The sequence below is a fragment of the Heterodontus francisci genome, chromosome 26 (assembly GCF_036365525.1).
Source record: "Heterodontus francisci isolate sHetFra1 chromosome 26, sHetFra1.hap1, whole genome shotgun sequence".
Taxonomy (NCBI): domain Eukaryota; kingdom Metazoa; phylum Chordata; class Chondrichthyes; order Heterodontiformes; family Heterodontidae; genus Heterodontus; species Heterodontus francisci.
The window spans coordinates 66,244,482-66,259,650 of NC_090396.1; the positions used below are offsets into that span (position 1 = coordinate 66,244,482).

Consider the following 15,169-nt stretch of genomic DNA (forward strand, 5'->3'; position numbering starts at 1 on the left):
TGGTTCAGTTTCTCCTTGTATATACTCATTAAGTCATCAGGAGGACTATTTGTGAATAAAAGCAAAATACTGCGGATGCTGGAAATCTGAAACAAAAACAAGAAATGCTGGATTCACTCAGCAGGTCTGGCAGCACCTGTGGAAAGAGAAGCAGAGTTAACGTTTCGGGTCAGTGACCCTTCTTCGGAACTGCTTGTGAAGCTATTTGTGAAGCCTAACATGTCCTTGCATTTGTTTTACGTTTTGGACCAAATTTACATCCCTGGAATATCTGCGTCCTCAGAAATAGAGTTGGGTCTGGAGATAGATTAAAAGGTAAAGGGTGCCTTATAAAAATGATATTCTTGTAACCTACCAGCAATTTTTTTGCAGTTTCCCAGCAGTACTTCTTTGTACTTCCTTAGGCTCTCGTCATCTTTGTCCAGTTCCTCAATCTCCTGAAGACTCTTCTGTGCTGGAGCCTTGTAAGTCACTACAGATTCATCATCCAGATTCTCAGCAGCAATGGCAGCCAGCTGTTCTGCGGTTGGCTCCTGTTCCGCCATTTCTACCTTCTCACCGCTATAAAAATACAATAAACAAATGGGTTTCCAATGCAACAAGATTGCTAAACATTTACACAAATGAACCACTGTTATTTAATAATCAGCACAGACAATAATTATAGACATGACATCCTGGAAGGTGCAAGAAACTTGGTTAACCAATTTAGTTAAATGGCTTCTGACAACATAGCAATAAACAGGAAGTCTGATAAATTCTGTTAAATGCTACTTTAATTCCAAATTAATGGTTCTCTTCTGTGTAGTCAAATGTGATCAACATTATGCATTGTTAAATTCAAGATTAATATATTCTAATACGGAATTTTTTCCATGAACAAAATGTTTTTAAATTCCATCTTAACAAGCACTGCCCTCTATCATTCATTAAAAAATGACAGTTAAAGTTTAGGTTTTTTTAAAAAAGCTAACATTAAATGTACAAGTTGTGAAGTATTATTAAACGTGACAGCAAAAGTGCTGAATATTAGTAGTGATTCAGCAGGGTGCTGAGATGAGGTCAAATATGTATATTTCAGATGCTTGAGACTTTTGGGGAGGGGAGCAGTGACTCCAAATCTATTCGTTTTGGCCTCTTTCTTCTCAACACATACAAAAATGGATGCAGTTTGAATCGTATAAGCAGTTTTGATGGAAAGATCATTTAAAAAAGGATTCCAAGAACATCTACAATGCACAATTATAGTAGAACATGGTGAGCTGGTTTATGCAGGAAACCTCAACTCTTTCACTCTTCCCATATATGGCAGCACAACCAATAAGACTGCAGCAGAACCAAGGTTTCAAAATGAGTTAAGAAAATTGAGGTGACTTTGACCCGAATGTTCTAACACAATGCACAAAAATCATGGCCTCTGGATGACAGATTATAGCTATTTCTAATGAGGTACTGAAAGAAACAGGTCACCATTAAGACTTGGCAAATCAGTGAGATTAAATAATTGAGCAGTAGGGCTAAGACATGATCTGCTACTGGCCTCAATTGCGAAGAGCTATGATAGGGTTAAAGAGAGAGATTATATGCAAGGTGAGATAGTTCCAGAAGGCACAAATTGAAGCTATTAAGAAAATTAAAGGGGTCAGATTAGAAAAAATCTTAAAGGATAGTTAGAATGTGGGTTTCTTTGCTGAAAACAATGTTGAAGCAGAGCCCCCTTATTGTTCTAAATTGAAAGCAGTTTCTGAGCTTTATAAGAGGAATATTAAAGGGCATGGAGGCAAGCAGGACAGCAAGATTACGAGAGAAGACTTACAGAGACCATCAGTACAGATCTGATGAGCTCATTCCAGAGCAGTAACATTCTGATATACAATCGCTCAGATGAGACATTAAATACAAGCCCTGTTCCTCTGTTCAGGTGGATGCTAAAGATTTACTTGAACAGCAGGGTATTTTGTTGGGTTCCTGTTCAGCATCCCTCGTCAACCACCATCAAAAATAAGTTACTGTTCATTCAGCTCATTGCTGTTTGTGGAGCTCATGAGCAAACTGACAGCCAATGAATTTCAAAAGTAAATACACGTGAAGCATTTAAAAGGTTTCCAAGAAATCTGATAAGGTACTATATACAATTAATGTTAATTTCAATTCATCATAGCCTATCACAGCTCCAGCATAACTAAAGGGAAAGGATGCAATGCAACCCTTTTCAGCTATCCAATACCAGTTTAAGATAACCACTGATGGACAAAGCTATATACAGTTAGGCTAAAGCTTCTGATGACAGCTTTCAATAGCTAAAAAACAGATATACTGCTTTCCTTCCAAGGGTGACTACAATGAATTTAACAGTTAATCAAATCAAAGCCTATTTTTTTTTATAAAAACACCCACCTGTATGGTGCTAAAGTGCTAGAATGAGTTTTGTCTTCCATAATTCACCAAATGGTAACCTCTCCATGCAACCCCAGTACCTGCGTCCACCACCGACCCCACCCCCCACCCCCCCCACAACTATCAGCAAAGGTGCCTCAGAAAAGCAGAAAAATGGAAGGTCAGGGTAGAGTTCATGCAGATGAAAAATTAGCGTTAGTCAACGCTGCTCCAGTGTACCCAGCAGCTAAAATGCTGACTGGTAGCCAGGAAAAGGGTATATGATTACTAGGCACACAGGTGGAGAGGAAAGAGAACACTTCAATTTATAGGTTCTAGCACAACAGGGTATTAAATTCTGCCCAGACACAGCTAAAAACTGAAGCAGAGCAGTCTTTCCTGGTAGAGGGAAAAAGAAAACTATAAAAAGACCTGTGTTCATACTTGGCTAGCCAACCAGAAAGTCTGCAGCTTCAAAGCTTATTAAAACACATTCTAAAAAAGGAAAATCTCCACTCTCCAATTTATAGTCATATTCTACCATGTCCAGTTTTCAGTGCTTTATTCACCCAATGAGGCAAGTGGAATGAGAGCAGTTTGTGACACGTGGCTGTCCCTGTACATTGTAATTTGGCAAGAGGGGTGACATTTCAGTTTCTTTTGGGCCTCCTTATCTCGAGAGACAATGGATACGCGCCTGGAGGTGGTCAGTGGTTTGTGAAGCAGCGCCTGGAGTGGCTATAAAGGCCAATTCTGGAGTGACAGGCTCTTCCACAGGTGCTGCAGAGAAATTTGTTTGTTGGGGCTGTTGCACAGTTGGCTCTCCCCTTGCGCCTCTGTCTTTTTTCCTGCCAACTACTAAGTCTCTTCGACTCGCCACAATTTAGCCCTGTCTTTATGGCTGCCCGCCAGCTCTGGCGAATGCTGGCAACTGACTCCCACGACTTGTGATCAATGTCACACGATTTCATGTCGCGTTTGCAGACGTCTTTATAACGGAGACATGGACGGCCGGTGGGTCTGATACCAGTGGCGAGCTCGCTGTACAATGTGTCTTTGGGGATCCTGCCATCTTCCATGCGGCTCACATGGCCAAGCCATCTCAAGCGCCGCTGACTCAGTAGTGTGTATAAGCTGGGGATGTTGGCCGCTTCAAGGACTTCTGTGTTGGAGATATAGTCCTGCCACCTGATGCCAAGTATTCTCCGAAGGCAGCGAAGATGGAATGAATTGAGACGTCGCTCTTGGCTGGCATACGTTGTCCAGGCCTCGCTGCCGTAGAGCAAGGTACTGAGGACACAGGCCTGATACACTCGGACTTTTGTGTTCCGTGTCAGTGCGCCATTTTCCCACACTCTCTTGGCCAGTCTGGACATAGCAGTGGAAGCCTTACCCATGCGCTTGTTGATTTCTGCATCTAGAGACAGGTTACTGGTGATAGTTGAGCCTAGGTAGGTGAACTCTTGAACCACTTCCAGAGCGTGGTCGCCAATATTGATGGATGGAGCATTTCTGACATCCTGCCCCATGATGTTCATTTTCTTGAGGCTGATGGTTAGGCCAAATTCATTGCAGGCAGACGCAAACCTGTCGATGAGACTCTGCAGGCATTCTTCAGTATGAGATGTTAAAGCAGCATCGTCAGCAAAGAGGAGTTCTCTGATGAGGACTTTCCGTACTTTGGACTTCGCTCTTAGACGGGCAAGGTTGAACAACCTGCCCCCTGATCTTGTGTGGAGGAAAATTCCTTCTTCAGAGGATTTGAACGCATGTGAAAGCAGCAGGGAGAAGAAAATCCCAAAAAGTGTGGGTGCGAGAACACAGCCCTGTTTCACACCACTCATGCTGTCAAAATGATGAATCAGGACAAAACAGCTTCTCTCCCAAAAATATTTTTCTTTGATGAAAAAAAACAGAGGCATGAAGAATTCCATGACAATAGAACCATATACATCAACTGTTCAGAAAGTGGCTATTTTGGCCACTGTTTCCTCACTGGGTCTATGCTACAGCAATCCAAAACAAATCCCACTGAACTATTCTCTCACCATAACATTGCATTGCATCTCTCTCTGCTTAAAACATTTATCCTTAAAAAGATGCAATGGTCTCTGCCTCGATCACTCCCTGTTGCAAAGCATTCCATGCTCCAACAACTATCTACAAAAAATTTCTCCTAACCTCTGCATTCTAATAATTTTAAATTAATGACTCTTCATCACCATGAAAATAGTCTTCCATATTCACTCATTCCACTTGTTCGCTCCTCTCCCCACCCACACAACAAAAACCCACATTTTTCTTTACTTGTCAAAATTGCTACCTATTCCTCTTCTCCTGATGCTGGGTATGGTTATTTGCACACTGGAAACCCTCCGGAATCTCATCCGAGGATCGGTCCATTCAGTGCACATCTAAACTGTGAGCCCTCGGAGGCACCAGGGCTGGATTTTTACCTCACCTAATACTTAACCATGCACAGATTTTCCAGCAAAGTCACCAAATCAGTAACAGAAAGCACGGCAATTTTTTCTGCCATCTCTGCAATATACAGCCTAGATACAACAAAGCCAATTGTACTGTGTTTCACTGCTTGAAATCTAGCTTATAAGACTACTGACTGAGTCTAAGACCCTCCGGGCCTGCATGGTTCAGTTTAACAGCAACTGAACAGATAACCAACATTCAATACTTACACATGCATAATGGCCAGTTATGCCAGGTGCCGCCATGGAACTCTACAGCAAGAAGTTAACACTTACAGCAGTGGATGGTTAAAACTAGTAGAGAATGAAAAAACTAATATAGTGTATCACATTTTGTCACAACAGAAAAATTGGATATTAGCTATTATGAAGAAAATCCAGCTTGCTTTTCACGAGGGCTTGCTTCAAACTCAGTCATAGGTTTCGTATTTGTTCCTGTTATCCAATGCAAAACAGTTTTAAGGGAATATGCAAAGGGAGGAAAGGCAGATATATGATATAAATTAATAAATTGTTTAGATTTTTGCATTTGTCAGAAGGAATTCAAAGGCCTATCTTCAGTCTACTACAAAGTGACATTATTGAAAGCTGAATAAACTTGACTTACAAATATCCTAAAGCAAATGAAGTGGGTGGGGTGAGGAGAAAAGCAACTTCTTTTTCCTTCCAATCTCCAGTGACGCATTGCAATTTAGTCAAAAGTACACAGAACTGCAGTTTCAATTTAGGAACATCTGAAAACACCACATCCACTTTCACATGCACTTCAGTAATAGACAATATGGAAATAAAAAGTAGGAAATACTTGTAGATTACTGAAATATACTCAGCTAATTGTTAGCTTTTCTCTGTGGGGGACAGGGGGAAATCTATGATTGTGTAAATAGAAAATCAAAATATATAAATTCCTGGCTGGCTCAAATGGAAATGTTACATACAAACATACGAATTAGGAACAGTAGGCCACTTAGCCCCTCGAGCCTGCTCCACCATTCAATAAGTTCCTGGCTGAACTGATTACTCCACATTCGCCCCTACCTCCGGTAACCTTTGACCCCCTTGCTCATCAAGAATCTACCGACCACTGCCATAAACATATTCAAAGATTCTGCTTCCACTGCCCTTTGAGGGAGTTCCAAAGACTCGACCCTCAAAAAAAAAATTAGGTCACCATTTAAGTCAGATGAGGAAAAAAAATTTCTAACAGTGACCCCGGTTCTAGATTATCCCACAAGGGGAAACATCCTTTCCACATCCACCCTGTCAAGACCCCTCAGGATCTTATGTTTCAATCAAGTTGCCTCTTACTCTTCTAAATTCCAATGGATACAAGCCTAGCCTGTCTGATCTTTCCTCACAAGATAGCCTGCCCATTCCAGATATTAGTCTAGTAAACCTTCTCTGTACTGCTTCCAACACATTTACATCCTTCCTTAAATAAGGAGACCAATACTGTACACAGTACTCCAGATGTGGTCTCACCAATACCCTGTATAACTGAAGCATAACCTCACTACCTTTTGTATTCAATTCCCTTCGCGATAAATAATATTCTATTAGCTTTCCTAATTACGTGTTGAACCTGCATACTAGCCTTTTGCGATTCATGCACTAGGACACCCAGATCCCTCTGCACCTCAGAGCTCTGCAAACTCTCACCATTTAGATAATATGCTTCTTTTTTATTCTTCCTGCCAAAATGGACAATTTCATATTTTCCCACATTATATTCCATTTGCCAGGTCTTTGCCCACTCACTTAAGCTATCTATATCCCTTTGTAGCCTCTTTATGCCCTCTTCACAACTTACTTTCCTACCTATCTTTGTGTCATCAGCAAATTTAGCAACCATACCTTTGGTCCCTTCATCCAAGTCATTTATATAAATTGTAAAAGGTTGAGGCCCCAGCACAGATCCCTCTGGCACACCACTCATTACATCTTGCCAACCAGAAAATGACCCATTTATGCCTACTGTTTCCCATTAGCTAGTCAATCTTCTATCCATGCCAATATGTTACCCCCTACACCATGAGCTTTCATTTTTTGCAATAACCTATTCAGCCCCCCAAAAAGTATCGACCAACTAAACTGAAGTTCCTCAGAACACTGTTCATAAAGCTGAAATACACATCGGCTGCACAATGACTACGTTACTCATCAATGTCGCAAAAACAAAAATCCAATTGTCTTCCATACTCACAGGAGGATTTCCACAATAGTACAATTTACTTACCAAACCATATGCAGGTTTTCAAAAAGCTGAACTATTAACTTTAAGGGAACTCATGGAACAGGTCTTTTGTACCATACATATAAGCTAGTTTGCTCTGTTATCCATCTATATACTACTAGCAGGCACAGTATTGCAACTTGTCCAAATTCAGTCTGGTAGTATAGCAAAATTTCAGTTACCTTACAATTAGAAAAAGGAAATAGAGACACATACAACTCAAAAGTGTATTATTTACAAAAAAATTATGTACTGGAAATCTGATTAAACCTGCCTATGTAGAGTATAATTCCATTTCACTGGCATGTTACAGCTGAATGCTGGGTAGAGCACAAAATATACAATTAATGCTCAAATGCTAAAAAGCCTCTCTCATGGTTCTCCTCTCTAACAGTACTTAAAGCCCTTAAAGTACTTAAATTCATCTGCAAGTTGGATTTTCTACATAAAAAACTAATATCCTCTTTGCTTTTGTGACAAAATGTGATACACTATTTTAGTTTTTTCATTCTCTACTAGTTTTCGTCCCTGCACTCTTGTAAGTGTTAACTTCTTGCTGTAGAGTTCCATTGGCTACCAACAGCACCTTGCATAACTGGTCATTATGCATGTGTAAGTATTGAATGTTGATTGTCTGTTCAATTGCTGCTGCACTGAACCATGCAGGCCAGGAGGGTCTTAGACTCAGTCAGTAGTCTGTTATGAACGATCACTAGGGGGTGGGGAAAAAAAAAAAATCAGCCTTTCCTACATTGTATTAATACAATGAAAAAGTTTTTCAAAAACTATACAAGACTAACATATGATTGCTTTTGCTATCAACCATTTACTAATATTGGCTTTTTATCCCAAACTGCACCTTCTGTTCAGTTAGTCTACTAAAAATTGCAGCTGGATCTCTCCATTATTAGGTTTAATGAACTTGAGTATTTGAAATACTCTAATTGGGTAATTTTATAAGGGGGTGCGGTGGGAGCAGGGACAGAAAAATCCCAGCCTCCTACTGGGGAATCACAATTCAATCTCATTCATTTGAATTCAATCTGTGTTTATAGCTCTAGTGTACAATTCTATCATTCCTTTGATAATTGCAAGTGGTAAATACTTCAAATGAAAACCTTAAATATGAGGAAACTGCCCCAATGGCCATAATTTGTTATAGTGCAAAGCAAGACTTCCTACATAATCTTGAACGCAAAGCCAAAGAAAGGTAGTGCATCATTGGTATTTGAAGCTCATGGCTATCTCAGCAGGCAACATTACTAACCTCTTTGTATTTCATTAGTTCTGTAATGCCAGCACATCTTAAAAGTTATTACTAACAAAAAACAGACTTGCATTTATATAGCACCTCAGGATGTCCCAAAGCACTTTGCAGTCAATGAAGTGCAGTTACTGTTGTATTGTAAGCAATGCAGAAGCCCTTTGCTCACAGCAAGTTCCCACAAACGGCAGTGTGATCAATGTTTTGGTGAATTTGATAGAGATCAATATTGGCCAGGACACCAGGGATAACTCTCCTGCTCTTCAAAATAATGCCGTAGGATCTTTTACTTCCACCTGAGGGGACAGACGGGGCTTCATTTTAATGTCTCATCCTAAAGATGGCATCTCCGACAGTGCAGCACTCCCTCAGTACTACACTGGAGTGATTGTGTGTCCTGGAGTGGGACCTTGTGACTCAGAGGCAAGAGTACTTTCAACTGAACTGCAGCTGACACTTACCACCAACAATTTAATTTTAGCTATATTGTTCCTCAGTGGAACAGTGCATTGGAAAACCAACAGAGTGGTGGCATGTGCGCATTCCATCTCGTTACGTTGGCTTTCTTTATTCCCTGAGCTGAGAGAGGAAAATCAGAACATTTATGCATCAGGGCACTTGCACAAACTTTCCTAAAGAACTACAACTTTACTGCCCTTTTGCGTGATAGTGTATGGCGCTGGTGAACAGAAAAAGGAGAAAATTAAACAACCTTTTTGATTTCTTACTGTACTCAAATACTTTCAAAAATATTTATAAGCCATAAAGATCAGGAAAGTCCCAGGTTTGAGGCCTGGAATAAGCTGAGTCTACTGCAGCACTTTGAGTAGCGTGGATGCTGAAGCCAGAGAAAGGGTGGAGAAGGAGAGAAAGAGAAGTAACCAAGAACTCTGCTCATCACTGCTCTGTGACCCTTTTTGTTAATGTCTGGTGACATCAAGTGGACATGAACAAGTTCAATTGTGATGGCTCCCACAAATAGCCTGCTGACATTTGCCAGAGACTTAGACAATGACATAAAACAGATCAGAATTAACGCTTCTCCTTGATGACCTGTTGTCAGTTTTGACCAGAAACATTACCTGTGCCTCTCTCCAGAGATGGTGACTGATCTCCTGTGTTTCCAGCATCCGCGGCATTTTGCTTTGTTAAAAAAATATATTTACACGGTCTTGGAACTAGAGAATACAGTATAAATAAGCAAATACAGAAATAAACAGTGTCATGTACAATACCATAGCAGCATCTGCTAGCAAAGGCATCCTTTTTTAAAAACTTGTTTCAAAGATAAAAATCCTGAACACAAATTTTGCCAACATTCCATTAATGGCTGAACAGAATGTAAAAATCATTCAAAAGTCAGCAATTTGAAATAATAAATTACTTCCACAAAAATTACATATATTTTACAAAACACATTACTGAATAAGCTGGAAAATAGCGGCTCTCCTCTGCACTTCTCCATTCCACCCACCACACTGAGCACTGGCTCATGTCCCATTTTGTGTCCTGCACGCAACAATACTAACAGACACATTGTTCAGCAATATAAAGCATTCCTGTGGGATTATTCTACCCCAGCACAATATTCCCTCATCCCAAACAAAAATAGAAAACTAGAAATACTCAGGTTGGGCATCTTCTGCGGAGAGGTCGAGAGACAGCGCAGTAAGATTAACCCTTCAGAACTGGAAGACATTAAAAACACAAGGCGAAAGTGAAAAATCAACCAAACACACAAGGAAACAGAATGAACTGTAAAGTGTTTAGGAGGGAACAGGAGATGGTTAAATGACAAATATTAGCATGAGACAAAAGGAGGCATAAAGAAGAAATTAAAGACAGGAGAGTTTCTGAATAACTAAAAGAGGATTGGTAGAAGAAAAGGAAACCAGTGGCAAAGGGTAGACTCCTGTCCAGGAGTCAAAGAAAAAAAGGTTGATACCAAGGGTGCAACCTCTCAGCAGTGTTCCGATGCAAGACCCCTACCACAAGCATCAACCTGTTCCTTGCCTCCATCCCTGGATACCCCAGCACACTTATGCTATTCCCTTATCTCTATGCAGAGTCCTGTTCATGTCTTGCTTTCATTCTATTCCCCCAAAATGGGAGCCTGCAATGGTAGGTAAAGCACTTACAGCTTGCTGTTAGGTGACTACCAACCTTTTTCTGATGAGGCAGTTATTAGGCAAAATTAGAAAACCATTTATTTTGTTGGCAAGTGGTGACACTTCACCCTGTAATAGCCAGTCCATTCTTATAGGTTTCTGCTTGATTACCTATGGAGATCAGCAAGTATTTATACAGAACTTCATCCTTAAAAGATTAAACAGTGGGCCTAAAGAGTCTAATGAAAGGGTAGATTGTATGTAGTCCATGGTAAAAGCCTAATGGCCCTTTCCAGTTCCATGTTTTATACTCAATCTTGTTTTTCCCAATTCTTTCCATTGGAATGTAGTACAAATATTTAAAATCAAAGCAGCACTGCAGATGACCACAAATGGCAGTACATCACTACTATAGGATGCATGACTCTATAGTCATAGGCGAAGCAACCACTCTCAAACTCAGTGTGGATAGCCTATTTTCACCTGGAACTAGAAAGTCTATTTCTACTGCTAGGTGCCACTGATTTGTAGTATTTCTATAGGTATTTTCTCTCTCTAAGATTTATGAAGGTAAACCAACAGCTTGTGACTAGTAAAATAAAAGCAAAATACTGCGGATGCTGGAAATCAAATAATAACAGTAAGTGCTGAAAATACTCAGCAGGTCTGGCAGCATCTGAGCAGAAAGAAGCAGAATTAACTTTTCAGGTCATGTTCTGATGAAAGGTCGCCAAGGTGTAGAATACAAAAGCAGGGATGTGATGCTGGAACTGTATAAAACACTAGTTAGGCCACAGCTGGAGTATTGCGTACAGTTCTGATCACCACATTACAGGAAGGACATAATTGCTCTGGAGAGAGTACAGAGGCGATTTACAAGAATGTTGCCAGGGCTTGAAAGCTGCAGCTATTAGGAAAGATTGGATAGGCTAGGGTTGTTTTCCTGAGAACAGAGGAGGCTGAGAGGTGACTTAATTGAGGTGTACAAAATTATGAGGGGCTAGACAGAGTAGACAGGAAGAACCTGTTTCCCCTATCAGAGAGATCAATTACCAGGGGGCAGATTTAAGGTGATTGGTAGAAGGATTAGAGGGGACATGAGGGAATTTTTTTTTCAGCCACAGGGTGGTAGGCGTCTGGAATTCACTGCCCAAATCAGTGGCGGAGGCAGAAACCCTCAACTCATTTAAAAGATACCTGGACATGCACCTGAAGTGCTGTAACCTTCAAGGTTACGGACCAGGTGCTGGAAGGTGGAATTAGATTTGGGTGGCTAGTTTATTCAGCTGGTGCAGACACGATGGGCTGAACGGCCTCCTCTGTGCCATAACTTTTCCATGGTTCTATGTGCTGTACCCTACCACTGTGACCACACAGTATAAATATCTAAGTAAATTATAAAGCAGTAATTCAATTGAAAAGTTCACATTCATTAACTCAAGTTTCATGATTGGCTAAACCCCAATTTTGCTTTACTGCCCTGTCATTTGTATCCATTTACAACGTACAGTATCATCTTAACTTGTCTCGTCAATAATCTAATTTCAACAGTATGAACTTTTAAAAAGAAAAAACCACAACAGTAGTAATGTACATTGCTATTGTAATCTATCCCTGCTTACAGAGAAAGAATGTTTTTACACTTTGTTCCAAATTCCACTGTTAGCCAGATTGTTCAGGGTGTTTGCCCTTCAATGTGAACAGTTCTAAATTTCCTTACTAGCTCCAAGCTATTCTAGCAATGGAAGCATGATCAGGTTTTCAAATTCTTGCCTGTGCACATGTGGAAATGCTATCACGTCTCTTGCATCCATTTCTGTGATTGGCTTTGCTACACTTGCACGGCACAACTGATTAAAATGGCATGTCTATTCCTGACTGCAGACTTGTCAGTGCCCATTTCTAGCCCAGTTTCTTCTGCAGACTTCTAAAGAGGGCACTTACACCATACAGTAACTGCTTTTAATTGTTTTACTGCCACTTCCTATTTAAGACATTGGAAAAATGTTCTTGTAAAAGATAAAACCTGAGAAGTGTGATGGACAAAGCACGTAGAACACACGACCCAATCTTTGGCATTCTGGGGGTCATGGAAACAATTAACTGTATTTATTTTAGTATGACACTAGTGATTAACAATTTCATCATTACTGAAGAGTTTTATGCATGATGTAAATGTATTAAGGGCAAGTTCCTAAGTGTATATAACTATGAAACTGCATGGTATACCAAGATTCAATTAGCAAAGCAAACATTTGATAGGGCAGAAAAGGTGTCTTCACAGGCCAAACTACTGGATTAGAACTCATCAAACCAATCACTGCTTGTAAAAAGGACTAATGGGTCCATAAAAATCTCTTGAAATGGCAACTGTGAATCAAGCTAAAACTGTAAATGCTCCATTTACCAGACTAGGGTATCTACGCCCTTGGACTTCATATACTTCCAAAATAATTCAAGGATTAGACATACACTGTATAGAGCACGCTCACAGCAAATTAAATAGATAGAACTAATTTTATCCTCTTCAACCATACAAATATTCATTTTAGATAAGGGGAGTCTGGTCCTGATAGAAGCAGCGCTTCAAGAAAAAAAACAGTATAAATGTTGGAGACTGGTTTATTTAGAAAAACACAGGCTGAACTGTTAATGCCTGTGAGGGAAGATGAGAATTTATTCTTGAAAAACAGTACTGTGTACTACAAAAGTAAAACTTTGTCAGAACTGGCTTAGTGACAACTGCTAAGCAAAATCACATACAAATGGCCACTCCCTATGCATACTGACCATATGGTTGCTGGCAGGGCTGATTTAAATAGGGTGCTTATTTTCATTACTGGAAGGCTCATTTTATATCCAGAATGCTGGTGGGTTGCAGGTAAATTTTGGTTGTTATGCATTAGGGTTCAATTTTCTAGTACTTCCCTTCACTGGCACAATTTTCTCCCTTCTCCTCAGGGTACCAACTCCTTGTTGATGTATAGTTCCCCAGGGACCAACTACCTCAAGATACTGAACCACTGGAGGCTGTATGCAATCATATCCTCATGCAACTGGTGTTCCAATTAGGAGTCACCAGATGATTATCAGCAGTCTAGCCATTTTCCTTGCATAGCCCCACAATTCACAGCATAAACCTAATCAGCTACCAAGAGGACCATTTCTATTTCATTTAGAATTAGGTGACCAGAGAGGGATGGGTAGTACTCAGACTATAGTGCCAAAATGAAATTGCAAGACTTTGGTTTCCCTATTAAGCAGCCATCCAAAGGTTGCTGTTATAAATGATACACCACTGACTATAGCCACAATTCAATCCATTTCAAAGCAGCTTCTTCCACACTAGAATGGCTTCCTTCTGTGCTGCATCATTCAGGTCATTGTTCCTGTGCAAACTTTACAAAAACAAAAATCATACTGCACTTGACTATTTAATAGTCAATTAATATAGCAATGGGGAAAAGAGATTTATTCAGGTGAAAACAGGTGGGCACCAATGTACCTGAGGGTTCAGAAATACAGCATAGTTGTGCGACACATTTGGTTATCACTTTGAATGCATCTTCCTGTCCATAACAATAACAATGGGCTGAGGTTATCTTTTTAAAATGGCTTCTGTAAACACATCCCAACAATAAGACACAAGTAAAATTAAAGTCTCATAACTAAAAAAAGATACAGACTCAACATTAGACTTAGCTTAAGGTGACAAATTCATAGAGGGCAGAGCACTAGCAGACATGTAATCTGCGCAGCTCAGTTCTAAACAGCAACCTAGGGTTCAACTGAGGTGTAAAATAGCTCTCAATCTAAAGGTGAATCCATGCAATTCATTCTCAACCATAATTATCCTGAAAATACTATCCCACCACCATTCTAGAGGATGCCTTCCTCACCCCAAGATACTTCTCTCTACTTTCATACTCAGTAAACCAAGCGATATTTAAATATACCAATATTTACCTTTATTTTGGGAAAAAATGCAACCTTTCAAAGATAAAGATCTAAAGATGCCAATCCACTGGTTTCAGTACCTTTTATCGCAGTGAGGACAAGAATTGGCAAAAGCTTGCCTGTTTCTGGGAACATGAGTTGCGACGTCTAGGACCCTTGGGAGGAGGAGGAGAAAGTGGTTTTCTAAAGTTGATTTTCTGTAGTGACAATCTGAAGTGCATACTGGAGACTTTAAGTAGGTTGTCATCTTTTGACATCAAATATTAGGAACAAATCTGACTGCAACTTATGAGAAAAATAATTACAAGAGTTTTTGAGCATTTTTTGAATGTATTAAAGTCAAATCATGTTTAAATGAAATTTGGTGCCCGGACTTTGGAGTTTCAGACTACTTCACAAGTTGCATCACCTGCTTATGTATAAATCTTTTAAAGGTTAAACATTCTTTGTGCCAAACACAGACATGTTCCCATTTGACTAATTTGATCAATGCTGATAAGCATACCCAAGCAGGAACTTCTCATTAATGGCTGAGTGCATCTTAAAACTTCAGGAGCGATATAGAATTGTTTAAAATTAATTCATTGTTCTTTAATGTTTTAAAACATTATATTGAAGCATAATAAATCCCTATTATTGCCCAATTTACTTTCTAACAAAAGTTTCTTGACAATAACTCATGCTGCCGTGGCAACTGTGATGAAAGCAACGTATTTGCCATGGACAGTCTACAGCCTCTCGATCA

The 15,169-nt window shown here is 39.9% G+C and overlaps 1 protein-coding gene across 1 annotated transcript in view; it reads right to left on the reverse strand.

The window, feature by feature from the left end:
• arhgdia (Rho GDP dissociation inhibitor (GDI) alpha) overlaps positions 1-15,169 on the reverse strand; it is a 62,458-nt gene that overhangs the window by 35,753 nt on the left and 11,536 nt on the right. Inside the window, exon 2 of the mRNA XM_068058451.1 lies at positions 356-561. Within this exon, the coding sequence (XP_067914552.1) occupies positions 356-545 (190 nt within the window). The 5' untranslated portion in view covers positions 546-561. The remainder of the gene's footprint in view (positions 1-355; positions 562-15,169) is intronic.